Consider the following 21,240-nt stretch of genomic DNA (forward strand, 5'->3'; position numbering starts at 1 on the left):
TTTAAAACTGTTACTCACCCACCGTATAGTCCGGACTTAGCCCCCAGCGACTTCTTTTTGCTCCCCAATCTTAAAAAGGATCTGCGTGGAAATACATTTTCTGACGATGAAGCATTGAAGGCGGCAGTGGAGGAGCATTTTTACACGAAAGATAAAAAATATTTTTACGAGGGATTAAAAAAAATAATTGATCGATCTTTTAAGTGTATGAACATAGGGGGGGAGTATATTGAAAAATAAAAATATCAAACTTTTCGTACTTGTTTGTTTTCATTCTCATACCGAGAATATTTTGAACACCCCTCGTATAACATAGGGGTTTAAAGGTGTGTGTACGACCTTTTAAATGACAAATAAAAGTACGGGAGTAGAAAAAATAAATAATGGCAAATATGTAACAATTATGAATCTAATACGATCATTTATATTCTTCTGCTTTCATAAGTAATAGTTACTGATTTTTAAAAAGCGTTTTCCAATTAAAAGACATGTCAAGATCGCTTACCTTCTTTCTAATGCTAAAAAAACGAACTATAGTACCACAGGAAAGTGTAATTACCAGTATCGATTGTTGTAATATTTGTATTATTGAATATTATTGTACGTAATTTACACTTTAATGGTCTTAATGTTTAATTATTTATTTAAAAAATAAGCATGTCGCGCATTTGATAATAAATCCCTCTTTTTTTACCTCCGCAACTAAAGTTACTAACAAAGAATTTTATGTCTAGATTTTCACATTCGATTGGCATGAATTCATTATTGCAGCTAAAATAAACTTCCATACTAGTTCTCATCAGAGCACAAATGGCCTCTGTGTTTATATTTTACAACGTAAACGGCAAATAACACAAATTATAATTATACGTAATAAAAAGCATAAAACATCTCTTAAATTATCTAATTGTAGTCATACCTATAGTCACCAGGAAAAGTTGCTAAGCGGGCGAGGTGATCTAAATTTCCTTGACACGCTCTTATTCTCTTAACAATAAAGTCGCGTCAAGATCATCTTGAACAACTCGCCCGCTTAGCAACTTGAAACTTTTTAGGGTTCCGTAGCCAAATGGCAAAAAACGGAACCCTTATAGATTCGTCATGTCTGTCTGTCTGTCTGTCTGTCTGTCTGTCCGTCTGTCCGTCTGTCCGTCTGTCTGTCCGTCCGTATGTCACAGCCACTTTTCTCCGAAACTATAAGAACTATACTGTTGAAACTGTATTCTGTGAACCGCATTAAGATTTTCACACAAAAATAGAAAAAAAAAACAATAAATTTTTGGGGTTCCCCATACTTCGAACTGAAACTGAAAAATTTTTTTTTCATCAAACCCATACGTGTGGGGTATCTATGGATAGGTCTTCAAAAATGATATTGAGGTTTCTAATATCATTTTTTTCTAAACTGAATAGTTTGCGCGAGAGACACTTCCAAAGTGGTAAAATGTGTGTCCCCCCCCCTGTAACTTCTAAAATAAGAGAATGATAAAACTAAAAAAAATATATGATGTACATTACCATGTAAACTTCCACCGAAAATTGGTTTGAACGAGATCTAGTAAGTAGTTTTCTTTTATACGTCATAAATCGCCTAAATACGGAACCCTTCATGGGCGAGTCCGACTCGCACTTGGCCGCTTTTACAAATTTAGATTCAGTAAAAAAAGTATTTTTTACGGACTCTCACTTTGCTTTATTCTGGCTGTCTGATTTAAAACGTTTTTAATCCATAATATGTAGTTATATTATTTATAATACATTTTATGTTTTATTGTAAATATATTACAAATAATAATTTGTGTTATTTCGGCCGCGTTCGAAGGAGCTTAACTTTTATAAAAAATAAAAAAATAAATAACGTTGATCATTATTTCGCTAACATGCACGTTTTCAACAATAACATGCTCCTTACATGTTTCATTACTAACATTTTTGACGAAAAATGCTTGAGATTACCCTCAATATTTACGTATAGGGTAATTCGTCAATTACTGGCCACTGTTTAGTAACTGGCCACCCTAAACTAAACATGAATTCTATCCATTTATAAACAGACTTCATTTTAGTATAAGGTGGTTTTATTGAAGGGTCAGTTATTGAAACCTTATACTAAAATGAATTCTGTTTAAGTATAGGTGAATAGAATTCATTTTTAGTTTAGGGTGGCCAGTTATTGACGATTTGCCCTACTCGATGCTCTCTCGATGCTTTTGTACTTATTTTGTACTAAAGTAAAGGAAATTGAGGCAAGTGTAAGGCAAATTTGATCTTTTTAATGTCTGAAACTGGGATTCGTTCAAGATTTAACCGCGCTGTTTTATGCGATAGACGCAGCGTTAACGCAACGTTAACGGAATGTAGGAAAAATGTCATTTTACGTTAGATAATCTAATGACACTACACTACATACATTGACTATTATTTAGTGCAGCGGTCGGCAACCCGCGGCCCGCGGGCCGCATGTGGCCCGTGAACCTGTCACTTGCGGCCCGCGAGCCGCCAGGGAGGGAGGGAGGATTTTGTATGTAATATTGACAAGCGACAATGTCTGATAAAGTCTTAAATATTAACAACGTGCGGCCTGCGTCAACTTCGTTAACTACTATGTGGCCCTTGGCTGCTAAAAGGTTGCCGACCGCTGATTTAGTGTATGTACATACACCACATATGCCGTAAACCCGTTGCGTTTACCGCGTAAAACAATATATGTAGTGTCATTAGATTATCTAACGTAAATTGTCATTTTTCATACATCCAGTTAACGCATGTGATAAACGCTGTGTTTATTTCATGAAACAACTACGCGCTTTAGATGCTATATTGGCAACAACACATACAGCTGCGATATATGTTTGCAAACAATTTTATCAAGCATTTCCCGTCATCCAAGCTAAATAATACAATCTCTGTTATAGCAAACTGCGCGGACGGGTTCTAAGTAGGTTAGCACCATTCAGTTTGTCTGTCTGTCTGTATGTTACTTTGCTAGCACCTGTATTTAGATACCCCGTAAGGACTATTTTTTTGTGACACTGACAATGATTCTCCAAAAATCGCTTGATATAGCGTCAAAGATAAAATCTGTACTCTGAGAGGTGAATTATATTATGGAATCAACTCCATATTAACATTTTTGAATGAATTACGGTTATTTTCACTAGACTTATATCGACCCGCTATCTTCAGTTACCCGTGAACAACATGTATGTATATGTAACTGCGTCGAAATATCGGGAGCTCGAAAACAATACAAAAGGTAATCACATTCAGGTCAGTTTGATACATTTCGGCAGAAAAGCAATAGCAGCTATGTTTTTTATGGAACTTAAAAATTTTATTTCGCGGGTTCGCGGTTAGACCCAAAATAAAAATTCAATGTATCAACATATTATCCTCCCAGAGTAAGACAGAACGGTACTCCAAAATAAAATAATAATAAAACGTAAGTTGAAGTTGTAAACTTTGTATAAAATGTCATGGAGAATTATTGTTACATAAAACTCCTTTATTGATTGGTTTACAAGCTTAGTTCAAAATAGTTTAGATATTGAAGTATTTTGTATTTGGTTGGTTGATATTGTACAACGTATTTTGATACGAGACAGTAAATTTTTTTAGAGATTTTTTATATTATTTTGGTTTGAGTATTTAGTGAAAAGTAGGTTATGTATTTATTATTGCACTGCACCTGCACTTCCATTGTGAATCATCTATATTGGTGTCTAATTAAAATTTACTATACTTAGTCGCTTCCCTAAAATGATTCGCTTAGCTTGTATTGTATAAGTACCTACATACAGTATAAATTGTATTCTATAAGTACATAAGATTTGTCCCATTATGTTTATATATTTACATGATAATGTATTTAATTCTGTATACAAGTGTAGGTAGTATCTAAACCAAAAATACGGTTCATCTCACGTAATTTATTAATATCAGTGCTAGAAAATTTAGTCCTAGGCTCTCCGAAACATGTCGCGCGAGTGACTATAATTTCGAGAGTTAATCTTTTACTGCATGTAATAAAAAATATTTGTTGAAATTTGAACTTTATTAGCTGTCAATAGAGTTCAATCTCATATCCGCCATATATGGGTTCGTATGCAGTAAAGGGTTCAACCGTATTTTTTTGGCTTAAGTTAAAATTACTCACGACAGTACAAATTCGAGTATTTGTTTATTTTATTCATATGTTACAGCTCCGTACCAGATCACAAGGGCTTCCACGGGCCTACTGTGGCTCACGATAGCCCCGTCCTGTTTGGTATCTTGGCCCATCCTGATAACAAAGTAAGTCATAATTATTGACAGTCTACGTCCCACAGCTGGGCTCAATCCAATATGAGTGTGACTATCACTTTGTACTTTTTCAGTGATGTAACTGATGTATGTAGTTTTTTTCCTTAAAATGTTTTTAACTGAAGAGCATGCTAAATATTAGAATGAGGGTTTGTATCAAAAGATGAGTCTTACAGTTTTTAACTAGGTTTTATTACCAACAAGAAGTTTTTTTGCTGATCTTTCTTTAAATACTACATAGTATAAAACAAAGTCGCTACTCGCTTCCCGCTGTCTGTCCGTCCCTATGTATGCTTAGATCTTTAAAACTACGCAACAGATTTTGATGCGGTTTTTATTTAATAGATAGAGTGATTCAAGAGGAAGGTTTATGTATAATTTGTTAACCCGTGCGAAGCCGGGCGGGTCGCTAGTTAGAATATAAACGAAGAATAGGCATAGACTTAAAAGGCGAAAATTCAATTGCATTATAATAAACATCGATATCAAGATAGTCGATAAAAAAACATTCACGCTCTACGGAAAAGCAATGTCAGTGCGACAAGATGGGGGCCTAGCTATTTGTAACAAAAATCGTTTTTTTACAGCTACTATCATGCCCGCCCGCAATGCGTTTCGTGATCACATCAGTGGGAGGCAAACAGCGACGCCTATTACTCCGCGGTGACTCACTAGGGACCGTGTCTGTTTGGAACGTGGATGACGCCGCTACGCCGGCGGTGGGGACTATTCCATGTAAGTCCATATATTAGTAAATCTTGTTAGTATAACGTCAGTGGGAGGCAAGCAGTGACGTCTGTTACTCCGCGGTGACTCACTAGGGACCGTGTCTGTTTGGAACGTGGATGACGCCGCTACGCCGGCGGTGGGGACTATTCCATGTAAGTCCATATATTAGTAAATCTTGTTAGTATAACGTCAGTGGGAGGCAAGCAGTGACGTCTGTTACTCCGCGGTGACTCACTAGGAACCGTGTCTGTTTGGAACGTGGACGACGCAGCTACGCCGGCGGTGGGGACTATTCCATGTAAGTCCATATAATAGTAAATCTTGTTAGTATAACGTCAGTGGGAGGCAAGCAGTGACGTCTGTTACTCCGCGGTGACTTACTAGGGACCGTGTCTGTTTGGAACGTGGACGACGCCGCTACGCCGGCGGTGGGGACTATTCCATGTAAGTCCATAGATTAGTAAATGTTGTTAGTATAACGTCAGTGGGTGGCAAGCAGTGACGTCTGTTACTCCGCGGTGACTCACTAGGGACCGTGTCAGTTTGGAATGTGGACGACGCCGCTACGCCGGCGGTGGGGACTATTCCATGTAAGTCCATATAATAGTAAATCTTGTTAGTATAACGTCAGTGGGAGGCAAGCAGTGACGTCTGTTACTCCGCGGTGACTTACTAGGGACCGTGTCGGTTTGGAACGTGGATGACGCAGCTACGCCGGCGGTGGGGACTATTCCATGTAAGTCCATAGATTAGTAAATGTTGTTAGTATAACGTCAGTGGGAGGCAAGCAGTGACGTCTATTACTCCGCGGTGACTCACTAGGGACCGTGTCTGTTTGGAATGTGGACGACGCAGCTACGCCGGCGGTGGGGACTATTCCATGTAAGTACATATATTAGTAAATCTTGTTTGAATAATGTCAATGGGTGGCAAACAGCTGCTTGCGTGTTGCTTCGTGGCGACATCGTATTACCTTAACGGGTCCTACTGTAGGGTAATTCGCCAGTAACTGGCCATCCTAAACTAAAAATGAATTCTAATCGCCTATAAACAGAATTCATTTTAGTATAAGGTTTCAATAACTGGCCAGCCTTCAATAACTAGCCACCTTATACTAAAATAAATTCTGTTTATAGGTGAATAGAATCCATTTTTAGTTTAGGGTGGCCAGTTACTGGCGAATTACCCTATGGGTGGATCAACTATTTCTTGTTGTTATTCTGTCCGGTCAGCCATGAGACAATAGTAGCATAGTTTCTTAGAAGACATTGTACACCACCTTCTTCTGACATGCTTGGTAGACGACCCTCAATGGGAAGGGTTTATAAGTATCACAAAAAAGCGTGTTTGGTGAATTGAAATGTCCAAAAATCACGTTTTAAAGAGTGACCCAGGAGAACGTAACCATGGCAACGAGTGACAAGAAAAAGTTGATTCACCCCTATATAAATTAGGCCATAGCGACTGTATTTGTGTTGGCAAGCAGTGTAAGACATCTGGCCTATAGATTTCTGTGGTTCTTAGATGATTTATCATCTTCTTTGCTTCATCTGAGGGTAGTCCCCTGCCAAGTCGGGCAAAACAAACAAAATAGGCATAACCCTCTTTTCTATTCGCAGAGTAAAAGAGATAAAGTATATTTTTGTTTCAGCCCACGCGCCAATTGTGCTGACTAGCCTGGATATGGCCTGGGCGGAGATGAACCCCAGCCCGGTTGGTATTTTGGACCAATTGCACCACCCTGAGGAACCCGGTAAGATACATGTTACATTTAAAATAAAATGTGACCTTTAACCTTATAGGGACCATGCGCGTTGGAGGGTCTGCCATCTTGTGGCCTGAATCGGAAACATGTGCACATGTATTGCCAAAGCAAGTGCTACCATTTACCGTTCTCGTCGGTATGTTTCCTTGTGCATAGTAGGTTCTGCCATCTTGTGGGCTACATCGGAAGCATAAACGACACATTTACGCCTCGCGCCATAAATTTGACGGCTCCTGTGCTGCCCCCTATAGTCCATGCACGGGGCCTATTCATCGGGTTCATACAGCAAAATAATATAATGAAAGGGTAAAATTTTACATTTAGAGCGGCCTAAATATTTACTTTTTAAGTAAGTTAAGGTTTCTTAATGCATTGAAATATTAAACCTTAACGCAACAATGACATAAGGTATATTTTCCTTATCTGAAAAAATCTTGTTTTGAGTAAAGGTGGCGATGGTACCTACGCGTTAGAAACACGATGCATGAGTCACGTAATTACGTTGACGGTACAGTCGCCATCAGATATATCGGAGCGGTCGAGGTGCTCAAAAATATCTGAACACGCTCTCTAAGGGCTGATTTAGACGGAGCGCGAACTCGCATGCGATCTTAGTTACATTGCGGACTGTTGGTTACGTCCAATTTAACCGACCGGTCAAAACCCGCAATGTAATGAATAATGGGCGGACGACGGATGCAATATACGTCAAAATCATGTTGTCTTAACCAATTTTAATTACGTATCTTTTGACATGATTTTGATGTATATTGCATCCGTCGTCCGCAAATTGGTAATGAAACTCGCATGCGAGTTCTCGCATCGTCTAAATGAGCCCTTACGGTTCGATAATAGAGGCGTGTTCAGATATTTTTGAGCGCCTTGGCCGCTCCCATATATCTGTTAGCAACTGTACGTCAGCGTATTTTAACTTCTTTAAGCAAAGGTTTAACCTTTTCGACGCCGTGTCAAACACAAAAGCTGTCACGCTGACGCCACGTCACCGAAGTGTCAAAACTGAAATTGAAGTTTATGCATATGCACGTAGGTCTATGTTGCTCTGTGGTCTGTGATCGATTAATCGGTCTTTGGCGTTGAACCTACGGTGCGGATATATCGGTAATTGGCGTCCAAAAGGTTAAAAAAATTGTACACCGACAACATGCGTTTTGTTTCAGAAGTAAAACTCACGGCTTCCATCTACCTGCTAGCAGCTAACCGTCTCGTGGTAGGCCGAGAGGACGGCTCCATAGTGATAGTGAACGCCACACACACGGTACAGCTACAGTTGTTGCACGGGAACCATCAACAACTTGACGGTAAGTCCACGTTTTTACAAACATCCAAAAATTTTTTATTGCATGGTAGTCGTTTTCGAGTTTTCGGGTCTTTTGGGGTGGAGATCGAAATGATGGCTGCAGTTTGTCATCAGAAACATATTATGATGATCAGAGGTCGGACGGGTGAGCTATTTCACTACGTACATAATATAAAACAAACTCGCTTCACGCTGTCTGTCTGTCCCTATGTATGCTTAGATCTTTAAACTACGCAACGATTTTGATGCGGTTTTTTTTAAATAGATAGTGATTCAAGAGGGAGGTTTATGTATAATTTGTTAACCCGTGCGAAGCCGGGGCGGGTCGCTAGTACCTTATAATTTTACATGCCTTACGTCATATTAGAAGGCAAATAGCTCACCGTTCCTGCAAAAAGATCTCGTGGTAGGCCGAGAAGATGGCTCCATAGTGATAGTGAACGCCACACACACGGTATAGCTACAGTTGTTGCACGGCAACCATCAACAACTTGATGGTAAGTCCACCTTCTAATTTAAAAAAAACTGGCCAAGTGCGAGTCGGTCTCGCGCACGATGGGTTCCGTACTTCTACGTCCTTTGAAAAACTATACGTAGTTTCTTACTTTAGATTATGGCCTTGTTTCAGATTGGCCACCGCATCAGTTACTGCACGGCCATAATGGAAGGGTCAACTGTCTTTTGTACCCCCACCACGTACATCCCAGGTGGGTTTGAATCAGGGATGTTGCGAACATCCGCATCCGCATCCGCAACCGCGGAACTTCCGCATTATTTTCAACATCCGCATCTGCATCCGCATAAAATCGATGCGGAGCTTATGCGGATGCGGATGTCGAACAAGTCGGTACAGGAACGTCTTAGCGGCGGCGTAAGTGCTAGGTAATTTCGTCATTACCTATAACGAAATCGTCTAGATCAGCCATTCTCAAAGTGTGTTCCGCGGAACCCTAGGGTTCCGCGACACCCCTGCAGGGGTTCCGCAAGAATTTAGAATAATAAAATAAGCATAATTATTATGCTTATTAATAAAAAAATACACTTCTAAAAACTATTGTTTTATTGTAGGGTTCCATCAAGTATTTCGCTTTCCAAAAGGGTTCCGTCAAAAAAAAAAGATTGAGAACCGCTGGTCTAGATCCAGAAAAGTCGGCTAAGTTACTGTTTATTAAATATAACGCACCTATATTCTTGCTCAAATACTAAACGCTTCGTTTTTTTTTAATAAAAAAAATACTAAAAATGTAATATTTGACGTTTTCTAAGTACCTAATCTTGACATCTGCATCCGCATCCGCATCCGCGGATGTGACCCTTTAAATATCCGCATCCGCATCCGCGGATGTCAAAAAATCTGCATCCGCAAGATCCCTGGTTTGAATTAAGGTCAATGTGGCTAATTCCGTCATAGGGCCTATTCCGTCCACTAGCGTTTTTCTCGAACAACGAACAAAATTGAAAATTTCATCGACGAAGCAGCATTGCTAGGTTGAACAGCAGATGTTTTTTTCCTACGATTGAAAATCAAAGAAATATACGCTCGTGGACGGAATAGTCCCTATGACGGAATTAGCCACATTGACCTTATAGTTAGTAAGATATCGTGTCAAATAAGTTAAGGATTATTGATTTTGTAATCCTATACACTAATAAAAATATATGTAGTTAAATTGGAAATGATTTTAGCACAAAATTGGTATTTATTATTGGTAATGACCTCGAATTAATTCAAACGTAGTGTTGCTAACCCGCGATTTTTCTTTGCCGCCTTTTTCTACTGACAAGATTTGCTTGACCAACTATATAAGTATAATTTTATTTTTTAACAAGCAGAAACGCCTGCGTACGATGCTATTAAGCTTAGAATAAATTTAAAAGTGGAAAATTTACTGTCTTGGGTGAGACTTGAACTCACGGCCTCTGGATTGATACTCACTCTGCCATCTTAGCCACCAATAAGTATAGATGGTCATGCAAATCTTGCCAGTAGATAAAGGCGCGAAATTCAAATTTTCTATGGGATGATATCCCTTCGCGCTTACATTTTTCAAATTTGCCGCCTTTTTCTACTGACAAGATCTGCTTGACCATCTATATGTAATTTATTTGTTATGGTGGGCAACAAATGAATTCGACCAATCACGGTGGTCAATTTACGGTGGGGAATAAAACAAGATGAGACTGTGACAAGGACAAACAATAATAGCGCTTTCGCTGCTACTCCTACTGAAAGATACATAAGACTATCCCGTTCTGTCAGTTATCCCCACCACTCATGCCCAATCCAGTTATACTAGATTCATGATGTTAGTATATTTTGGATGTCATTGTTATTTGACAGATACGACAGATCCCACCTAGTGTCTGGGGGCATAGACTTCGCAGTTTGTCTCTGGGACCTATTCAGTGGTCAACTGTTGCACCGGTTCTGCGTACACGCGGGAGAAATTACGCAGCTGATCGTCCCGCCGCATAACTGTTCTGTAAGTGTCATACCCTCCTAATAGGGTATTACTGCAATGTTCTGCCGCCAGAGTGCGGCACTAGCACCCACAGTAAACCATAGCATAGAGAAATATAGTAAGACAAGGGTGCTTACTCCATACATCACTTTTGGTACCAAAAAGACTATTAATTTCAGTGTCCACATCTCATCCGACCGGAAAGTCTTATCTAAGACTTTCCGGTCGGTGCTACATCTATTGTCAAGTAGCAGTACTGATAGTTCCGCTACTCGATGCTAGACACTGAAATTAACAGTCTTTTTGGTACCATTTATGATTTTATTATTAATTGTAATTTATTATTTTTCAACGTGACATTTTAATGGAAGTTTAATATTAGATTGTAATTTAAGAATATTTGTACGCCGTGTATTATGGTAAATTAAGGATATTATTATGTAACATCAATTTATACCCTTTTTACACAAATAAACTATTCTATTCTATTCTATTCTATTCAAAAGTGATGTATGGAGTGAGCAATCTATGTATTTTTTTCTCTATGACCATAGAGTAACTTATATTCCCAATCCTTAATTTAAATCTACTCGAGGCAAAGGTGTAGGGTTGGAGCCGGTGTAGCTTTATTTGACGTTCATAAGCGTTGTAATATGACTACTTGATTAAACTATCTTTATCTTATCTTATCTATACATACTGTGCCTTAAACTGTTTTTGACAAGTTTTCACAGACAATAAAATATGACATTGATACGTCAAGGCGGTTTGTTTACAAAGGGCCTACCGTGAAATGGGAAAAGCGAAACTCAGCTATCTGCCTCTTTGTCGCTCGAATATGCAAGAGAGATAGAGATGTTAGATAACAAAATGTCGACTCTTTCGTTTGCGGTAGACCCTCAGATTGTGATGGACTGTGAAAGTGGCGCCCTCTACGCAGAGTTTCGCGTAATATTCCCTATTCTAAAGGATAAGTTCGCCTTTGTACTTTGTTGATGTGGAGTAGTAGAAAGTTTTGTGCAATGAAGTGAACAATAGATTAACAGAAATAATTATCTTTTTTGTTTTAGCCCCGAATCCAGAAATGCATATGCTCAGTCGCATCAGATCACAGCGTGACATTGCTAAGTATGTTTTCTCTATAACAAAGTATTATTAATTTTGTACATTTTCTTCTAAAAGTCCTACATGTAATACAGTCAGCAGCAGAAGTTGCTAAGCGGGCGAGGTGTTCAAAATTACTTTCTTAACAATAAAGTCGCGTCTAGATCATTTTGAACAATCAATCAATCAATCAATATTTTTATTTGTTAAACATAGGTACATAGGTGTTACAATTAATTACTTAGTATCACTATGTCTTACCAGCATTAGGTATACAAATTTAATTGCTTGGGAAGTTTAACAATGAACTGCATGCATAAATCTTACCTTATTCTATACATTAAATAATTATTGCATTAAATTAAATTAAATTATATTATTGTCTCTTTTATATTCGTCAATGGAGTAATACGCTTTGTTTGATAAAAATGCAAACAGACGTCTCTTAAAGAGTATTATGTTGTCTTCATTTAAAATGCTATTTGGTAAAATATTAAAAATCCTTGATGCCATTCCAAAAACACTTTTTGATAATAATGCCGTGTTGAATGAGATGGTATTGCTAATCTTCCCTTGTTGACGTACACTATTAAAGCTTTGGAACAGATTTTTATTTTGCTTAACATAACATGCAATTTCATATATAACACCTCGCCCGCTTAGCAACTTCTGCTTAGCTAGCTATTAGATGAGCTTACTGTAGGACGTAGTCAATCTGTGTAAGAATGTCCTATAATATTTATTTATTTAGCAACTATTGCTGCTGACTGTACATGTTTTCTTTTAAGGTTTGGCCGAGCGGAAATGCGTGACGCTAGCTTCACGCCACCTGTTTCCGGTTGTCAGCATAAAATGGCGGCCAGGCGACGATTTCATGGTTGTCGGATGTAGCGATGGCACCGTCTATGTGTGGCAGATGGAAACCGGTCATTTGGACAGAGTGTTGCATGGTATGTACCTTATTTGGAGTCTCACAATGACAATGCTACAGGTTATGTACTTTATAAAGGGTGAGCCTTACTCCATGGTTGTCGGATATAGCGATGGTACCGTCTATGTGACTGACCTACTATGACCGACTGGACATTTGGACAGGGTGTTGCACGGTATGTACCTTATTTGGAGTCTTACTATGACTATGCTACAGGTTATGTACTTTATAAAGGATGAGCTTTACTCCATGGTGGTAAGATGTAGCGATGGCACCGTCTATGTGTGGCAGATGGAAACCGGCCATTTGGACAGGCTGTTGCATGGTATGTACCTTATTTGAGGTATCACTATGACTATGCTACAGGTTATGTACTTTATAAAAGATGAGCCTTACTCCATGGTGGTAAGATGTAGCGATGGCACCGTCTATGTGACTGACCTACTATGACCGACTGGACATTTGGACAGGGTGTTGCACGGTATGTACCTTATTTGGAATCTTACTATGACTATGCTACAGGTTATGTACTTTATAAAGGATGAGCCTTACTCCATGGTGGTAAGATGTAGCGATGGCTCCGTCTCTGTGTCAGATGGATACTGGACATTTGGACAGAGTATTGCACGGTATGTACATTATTTGGAGTCTTAATATAACTATGCTACAGGTTATGTACTTTATAAAAGTTGAGCCTTACTCCATGGTTGTCGGATGTAGCGATGGTACCGTCTATGTGACTGACCTACTATGACCGACTGGACATTTGGACAGGGTGTTGCACGGTATGTACCTTATTTGGAATCTTACTATGACTATGCTACAGGTTATGTACTTTATAAAGGATGAGCTTTACTCCATGGTGGTAAGATGTAGCGATGGCACCGTCTCTGTGTCAGATGGATACTGGACATTTGGACAGGGTGTTGCACGGTATATACCTTATTTGGAATCTTACTATGACTATGCTACAGGTTATGTACTTTATATAGGATGAGCTTTACTCCATGGTTGTCGGATGTAGCGATGGCACCGTCTATGTGTGGCAGATGGAAACCGGCCATTTGGACAGGGTGTTGCACGGTATATACCTTATTTGGAGTCTAACTATGACTATGCTACAGGTTATGTACTTTATAAAAGATGAACCTTACTCCATGGTTGTCGGATGTAGCGATGGCACCGTCTATGTGTGGCAGATGGAGACTGGACATTTGGACAGAGTGTTGCATGGTATGTACCTTATTTGGAGTCTTAATATGACTATGCTACAGGTTATGTACTTTATAAAAGTTGAGCCTTACTCCATGGTTGTCGGATGTAGCGATGGTACCGTCTATGTGACTGACCTACTATGACCGACTGGACATTTGGACAGGGTGTTGCACGGTATGTACCTTATTTGGAATCTTACTATGACTATGCTACAGGTTATGCACTTTATAAAGGATGAGCTTTACTCCATGGTGGTAAGATGTAGCGATGGCACCGTCTCTGTGTCAGATGGATACTGGACATTTGGACAGGGTGTTGCACGGTATATACCTTATTTGGAATCTTACTATGACTATGCTACAGGTTATGTACTTTATATAGGATGAGCTTTACTCCATGGTTGTCGGATGTAGCGATGGCACCGTCTATGTGTGGCAGATGGAAACCGGCCATTTGGACAGGGTGTTGCACGGTATCACAGACTACATATATACAGACGCTGCTATCCCATACATTCAAATGTGACCGCCTAAAAGCGCACCATTACCAGATGGCGTCACTGAAAAAGCACTGTTGCCTATCATGGATACAAGATGGCGCTGTGTCACATCCAAATCATAGAATTCCTAACGACATCTATACGTCTTCATTGGAAGTTAGTAGACATATGTCGTTGCCAACGATTAGAAGTAATCAACAGATGTCGCTTTATAGCGTATTGAATAAATCATGAATCTAGTTTAAAACTGGATCAAGCATGAGGGGTGGAAGGAAATGACCGAACAGGATAGTCTTATGTATCTTTCAGTATGAGTAAAGAGAGTTCGGGCACTTAAGGAGTACAGGGAGGGAAGGGAGAGGCAGGGTACAGAGAAATAGCGTAGCCAAACGGTATAACCATAAAGTAATTTCGGAAAACGATACTGTGGTGATGATAATATTTATATATTATAAGAATGCTACATAAGTCTTGCCGAAACTATTTAAACCGGCTGAAAATAAATACCTGTCATAATAATTTTGCGCATGCTACCATTGGTGCATGGCAAAAGGATTAGACATTACTACTGGCGTAAGTCCGTCTATATGCCACCATGCCACTGGTACTTGAGCGTTTCTTTATATTTTTTTAATCCAATTGCTCAAAAAGTTTAGTTTTTGTAGCTGCAAATCGTGCGTAAAGTTTGATTTTTTTACACTAGTGCTAAAAAGTAATCTGATTGATACATTTTAAATAAATGAGTATTATGCGAGACCCGCTTATAAATGACCCACCTGAACAACGCGCGATTGGGCATAAAGGAGTATTATTCGAGACCCAATAGTATTACTTGAACAACGCGCGACAGAATGAAGCTGACGTTCGTACAATACACTTTATACACTTAATATAAATGTAATTAATTAGATATATATCAATATAATGAAATAACAAAAGATTCATGTTTTTTTACATATAGCTGGTCAACCAAATCTTGTCAGTAAAATAAAGGCGCGAAATTCAAATTTTCTATGGGACGATATCCTTTCGCGCCTACATTTTTCAAATTTGCCGCCTTTTTCTACTGTCAAGATCTGGTTGACCATGTATAATTATATGTTCTGAAAATTAATTTTATTAATTTTAATAATACAATTTCTCTTCAATTGGCATAATGCTGACAACAGTGACAACAGAATCCACATTGAAAAAAATGGCAATTAAAAGTAAAACTTTTTTTATTCCCTTCCCGCCTTTTTTATTCAACATTTAAAGTGATTTATGTTTGTAAGTAATTGCCAAGAAAGCATAAGTTATTAAATAAAAATGAGTGATTCAGACGATTTTGGAGTTAATTTAACGCCACCAGATATCAAAGCAAAGGCATCCGTTGTAAGTGACAGGGCTATAACCGCGAAAATCGAATTTTGCAAATTGCGGGCATTTTTCTCTGTCACTCTAATTACGCCTGCATTGGAGTAAAAGAGAAAGATCCCCGCAATTTGCGAATTTCGGTTTTGGCGGTAGCCCCTCAGTATATTTCCGGAAAAATCGAAAGCTCGGTACTCGTGCAAAATGACATACTTCTCGCACTTATATCGAAAACTACTATTTTTTGCCATTTTTTATATTGTGATCTTTTTTGCCACTTTTGTGTTATTTGTACTCAAATTCACGAGCTCTTTCGATCCTAATGAGATAAAATACCTCAATTCATGCTCAATTCACTCTTATCGTGCCTTCTAAAAATTTACGATACAAGTTGCATTGCAATAACTATAAAAAAGTAACTGATTTGACTAGTACGAAAATACCCTATTGTAACAATACGATGCGACGTTGTCGAGTTAAACTGGACTCGCTTCGCAGTAACTCATAGCAGTTTGGCAACGTCGCGTCGTGCTTTTATTTTTAAGCAACAGATTTGTACATGATTTGTACCATCTTAGTACCTATACATACAAAGATATGTTTTCATAACGTTCCTTTTCAACTTCTCCCATGGCAAAACCCGTACCTATCAAACCTGAAATTATTATACAAAAGCATTTAATGTTTGTTTTAATAAACTTTTTCTGTTATAATTAGAATAAATATATCTAATTTTGCGTATATTGACCAGGCAGGTGTTTGTATCACTAATTATGTGACCTATAAGTATAGACAGACAACAGCGTGCACAGAAACGTCAAAAACGGCATCAAGTAATGATTATTGCTATTTTAAAATTAGTCCCCTACTTCAGGGTAATGTTATACGCCTGTTCCTTAAAAAAGCTGAGGGCCTACCGCGAACCACGTTCGACGTGTTGCCTCCCTGTCACACTTACGTACGAATTTACAAGTGCGACAGAGAGGCAACACGTCGAACGTGGTTCGCGGTAGGCCCTCAGAAATGGACACTGAGGCATAATTATCATTATTTTGGAATTTAAGTACTATATAATATTATTTGTAGTCTTTTGGAATATCATATTTTATTTGAACTAATAATATTGTATAATAATAAATCATAAAAGCTCTATTTAGGGACAAGAAAGAACTTTCAACGGCAACACTAAAAATAAACTGTCAAATAGTCAAGTCGCCACAAAGCGGCACCGCGTTTGTTGGTTGCCTTTGCTTTGTTTCTGTTTATACAAACTTATTAATTTCATATTATAGCTTCATTTGAACTATAGTACAAGTACGTGAATAGAATACCTAGACGTGTCTTGCTTGGTGCAGTTGCGTAGGTATGCTAAAAGGAAAGTTGGAAGACCGATGTGGCGCTTTAAAGACTGTGCTAAGCGTGACATGTGCCCAAAATGTGGGAGGTCGTGCCGCTCACGCATCGGCCTCCACAATCACCAAACCCGTTGTCTAAACAGCAATGCATAAATCGTCTGCAATAGACGAAAAGACCTGTGATGATGACGTGAATTGCCGATGTAGTAACGGAACACTACTAATGGTAAAACCTACATATTAATCTGACAGTGTCTACTGTTTGCCAATAAATGATAAAATTGATAAAAAATTAACACTTCAGGTAAGTTTGTTTTGAATACAAAGGTTAATTAAATAATTTATCACCACACCAACTGGTAAAGGCCCCCTTGATTGTTCAAATACTAATGAGAAAATTGCATTTATGATTTATCCCACATGTGGGGCAAAGTAATCAGATCTAAATTTTGAGTTTCCTTATGTTAGCTGGTAGAATTTACTTTTAAATGATGATTTTGAATTATAAATTCTTTATAATGTTCATGTGGATTTGATTTTTTTGGTATTTTATAGTTGGTATTTTCCCTGCATTGGCATGGTGATAAATTCTGTGTTTCATTAGGTGGCAATGTTTGTTTAACCCTCGTGCCTTGAATTCTCACAACGCTCAAGATTCCACTTCTCGAACCACTCACTACGCTCATAGTTCAAATCTTCTGCTTGCCCTGGAATCAACATTAGCATGAGCGGTTAAACAACTGCTTTGCCCCCTTGCCCACTAATAACTATTGTCAAGTTTTATTTTAACCCCCCATGCTAATATTGATACCCGAGCAAGCAAAAGATTCCAAAGTATTTAGAGTTAGAGCAAGAAAGAAGAAAGGTACGTCATAATTTCAAAGATGTTTGACATTTAAAATAACACATGTACTGCGCAGGCGATCAATATCGCTGCATACTTTTCTTGGTCTAAATCTATACAATGGTTAGTGTTTGCAAACAGACTCCAATGTGAAGGCAATGTGTATTAAACTTTATTGTGATATTATTACATTTTATATATAAAAAATATGTTTCTGATTTCAGGACCCAGCCTCTAGCCACTAGAAGTTACAATGTATGCAACAAGAGAGTGAAGATGAAATAGTCGATGCATCTCTGTACAGTCGCCATCAGATATATCGGAACGGCCAAGGTGTTCACAATATCTGAACACGCACTCTAACGCCCTGACAATAGAGGCGTGTTCAGATATTTGTGAGCGCCTTGGCCGCTCCGATATATATGATGGCGACTGTACCACAAGTAAAATATTTTGAGTGGAAGATGGTTGAGATTGATTCCTGTTTCAACGGACAGACACATGCTATGAAGATTCTCTTAAAAATAATAAAATACAATTAATAAATTCAATGTTTAACATGATAGTGACTTTATTTTGTCTACCCACTAACAACCAATTTGTTCAATGCTGGCGGGCAATGGCGGTAAACTTAAATATTTGATGTGGTATGAAGCTAAATGTTTTGAACATAATGGCAAGCCACTAAAAAGTTTTAATCCTAGATTAGCCATTAAACTGTGGCTGCCAGTCTGATTTGTTAATTGTTATATAAGTACAGTCAGCGTCATATAGTAGGTAGCATCCAAAGTATTCAAATAGTTCGGTACACCATATTATTTGTATGGCGTACTGAACTATTTGAATACTTTGGATGCGACCTACTATACGACGCTGACTGTACTTAATTTAAATATATATAAATTGTATATTATTTCTACGGCCTCCTAGCTAGTCAGTAGTGACAGTGACCCTGCTCTGCTATGTGCTATGAAGTAGGAGGTCCTGGGTTCAAATCCTCATAGGACATTTATTTGTTTTTTAATTGTGTGTGTATATATTAATGGTCTATATCTATTCCCATCTGTCCACACCTCTTGTATGGCGGCGGGGACAAATGGGCCACCACCATGGGACACCATATTAATACACTTTTAGGGGGATCCGAACCTAGGACTTCCAGCTTTGATATGATCATAAAATATAAGATATGTATGTATTTACATTTACACATTGTATTATTGCTCTCATACATATAGGGATATTTTTTTAAATGTCGGATGTCTCTTCTCTTTTGAGCATGAATAGAAGCAGGGGATAACTGACAGAACGGGATAGTCTTATGTATCTTTCAGTAGGAGTAGCAGCGAAAGCGCTATTATTGTTTGTCCTTGTCACAGTCTCACATCTTGTTTTATTCCCCACCGTAAATTGACCACCGTGATTGGTCGAATTCATTTGTTGCCCACCATAACAAATAAATTCGACCAATCATAGCGGCGCAATGCGACGCTATGATTGGTCGAATTTACATGTTTTGTCCCTCACGGAGGCACGCGTACACCACTTCTATAGGATGCTACCTTCTATGCTTTTGAGCAAGTTTTTGTCACCTGCCCTGCTATTCAAACTACTCAAGAATTTACAATGTTTTGTTACCAAGTAGGTCGATTAGTGTAAGACTGTCCTAAAATATATGTATAGCTATATGAGGACAATTTTGTAATGCGTAAGGTTAAGTAAATTAATATACAAACAGCAACACTCCTAACTGTACATCGGTACAGTTAACACTTAACAGTGTGGCTGATGATACCATGTAGGTTTAATATATTTTAATTATTATCACGTTTCTAAGAACAATAGTACATTATTGTCGAGGTTCGGAAGTAGCTACTTGCAAGCTGAGGATTCGTTTTAAACGGACGACCTTGGGAGTCCGTTTAATTGAATCCGAAGCCAGCAAGTAGCCTTCCAGCCGAGTCATATATAGTGCTTTTCTCAAAAATGGTGCAAGAGATATTTTACAGAAGCAACGTTCTAATTTTCACAGAGAAAAGTAAAACCATTAAAAAGATTTGCTTGCCGCCTTTAAAAAAAATAGAAGTGTATTTTTCTGCTGAAAATACGCCAACGTATTTGAGACACCTAAATAGTCGCGGTACCAACATTATATTAATAATAAGTGCTGATCATCTGTTCGGCTGTTTAATGGACCTATGCCTTCATTTGATATGGCCATTTAAAGTTTTAAAAAGTTTGGAACTCGTTTAATAATGGAATTTGTATGCAACATTGCAGTCCCGAAATCGAGACAGCAATGTTTTTAACTTTTTAATTTTTAGAATGACCATAAACTACACACTTCGCGACCTATTTTTTAACCGGCAACGTCGACTTTGCCGTCCATTTTTGAGAAAAATTATATTATTTATTACTTAATAATGTTGATATGTTGTCTGTGATATGATCATAAAGTATGAGGATTTACTACAGTGACATCTATTGATAGTCTTTCTCAAACAATCGAGCTATTTAGTGTGTTACAACGGCAAGAAACTAACTGTCTAGTAATGCGATAGATGGCGCTTAGAATAGTTCATGCCATTATTTATTTATTTTTTTCTGCGTCGATTTACTATGTGTAAATGGATGTTTTAAAAGGTTTTTGTTGTAATATGCTAAATAAATTAGAACTATACATGTTAATTTAAAAATTGGCAAGATTTGAAATAACACAAATATATATTTAGGCCCAATGGTGCTCTGAGTGACATCTCTTGGATTTTTGTGGAACTAAGCGAGGCTTGTATGGGCCGATTACTCTATACTATACTTACTTTATGACGGTATATACCTTATTTGGAGTCTAACTATGACTATGCTACAGGTTATGTACTTTATAAAAGATGAACCTTACTCCATGGTGGTAAGATGTAGCGATGGCACCGTCTGTGTGTCAGATGGATACTGGACATTTGGACAGAGTGTTGCACGGTATGTACCTTATTTGGAGTCTTACTATGACTATGCTACAGGTTATGTACTTTATAAAAGATGAGCCTTACTCCATGGTGGTAAGATGTAGCGATGGCACCGTCTATGTGACTGACCTACTATGACCGACTGGACATTTGGACAGGGTGTTGCACGGTATGTACCTTATTTGGAATCTTACTATGACTATGCTACAGGTTATGTACTTTATAAAGGATGAGCTTTACTCCATGGTGGTAAGATGTAGCGATGGCACCGTCTTTGTGTCAGATGGATACTGGACATTTGGACAGGGTGTTGCACGGTATGTACCTTATTTGGAATCTAACTATGACTATGCCACAGGTTATGTATTTTATAAAAGATGAGCCCTCGGAAGGGAGGAGC

At 38.3% G+C, this 21,240-nt stretch overlaps 1 protein-coding gene across 1 annotated transcript in view; it reads left to right on the forward strand.

The window, feature by feature from the left end:
* LOC134659319 (WD repeat-containing protein 7) overlaps positions 1-21,240 on the forward strand; it is a 135,024-nt gene that overhangs the window by 10,798 nt on the left and 102,986 nt on the right. Inside the window, exons 8-16 of the mRNA XM_063514973.1 lie at positions 2,916-2,942; positions 4,203-4,293; positions 4,890-5,037; positions 6,683-6,784; positions 7,975-8,115; positions 8,743-8,821; positions 10,456-10,597; positions 11,647-11,704; positions 12,469-12,630. Of these exons, the coding sequence (XP_063371043.1) occupies positions 2,916-2,942; positions 4,203-4,293; positions 4,890-5,037; positions 6,683-6,784; positions 7,975-8,115; positions 8,743-8,821; positions 10,456-10,597; positions 11,647-11,704; positions 12,469-12,630 (950 nt within the window). The remainder of the gene's footprint in view (positions 1-2,915; positions 2,943-4,202; positions 4,294-4,889; positions 5,038-6,682; positions 6,785-7,974; positions 8,116-8,742; positions 8,822-10,455; positions 10,598-11,646; positions 11,705-12,468; positions 12,631-21,240) is intronic.

This window comes from Cydia amplana, chromosome 24 (genome assembly GCF_948474715.1).
Source record: "Cydia amplana chromosome 24, ilCydAmpl1.1, whole genome shotgun sequence".
Taxonomy (NCBI): domain Eukaryota; kingdom Metazoa; phylum Arthropoda; class Insecta; order Lepidoptera; family Tortricidae; genus Cydia; species Cydia amplana.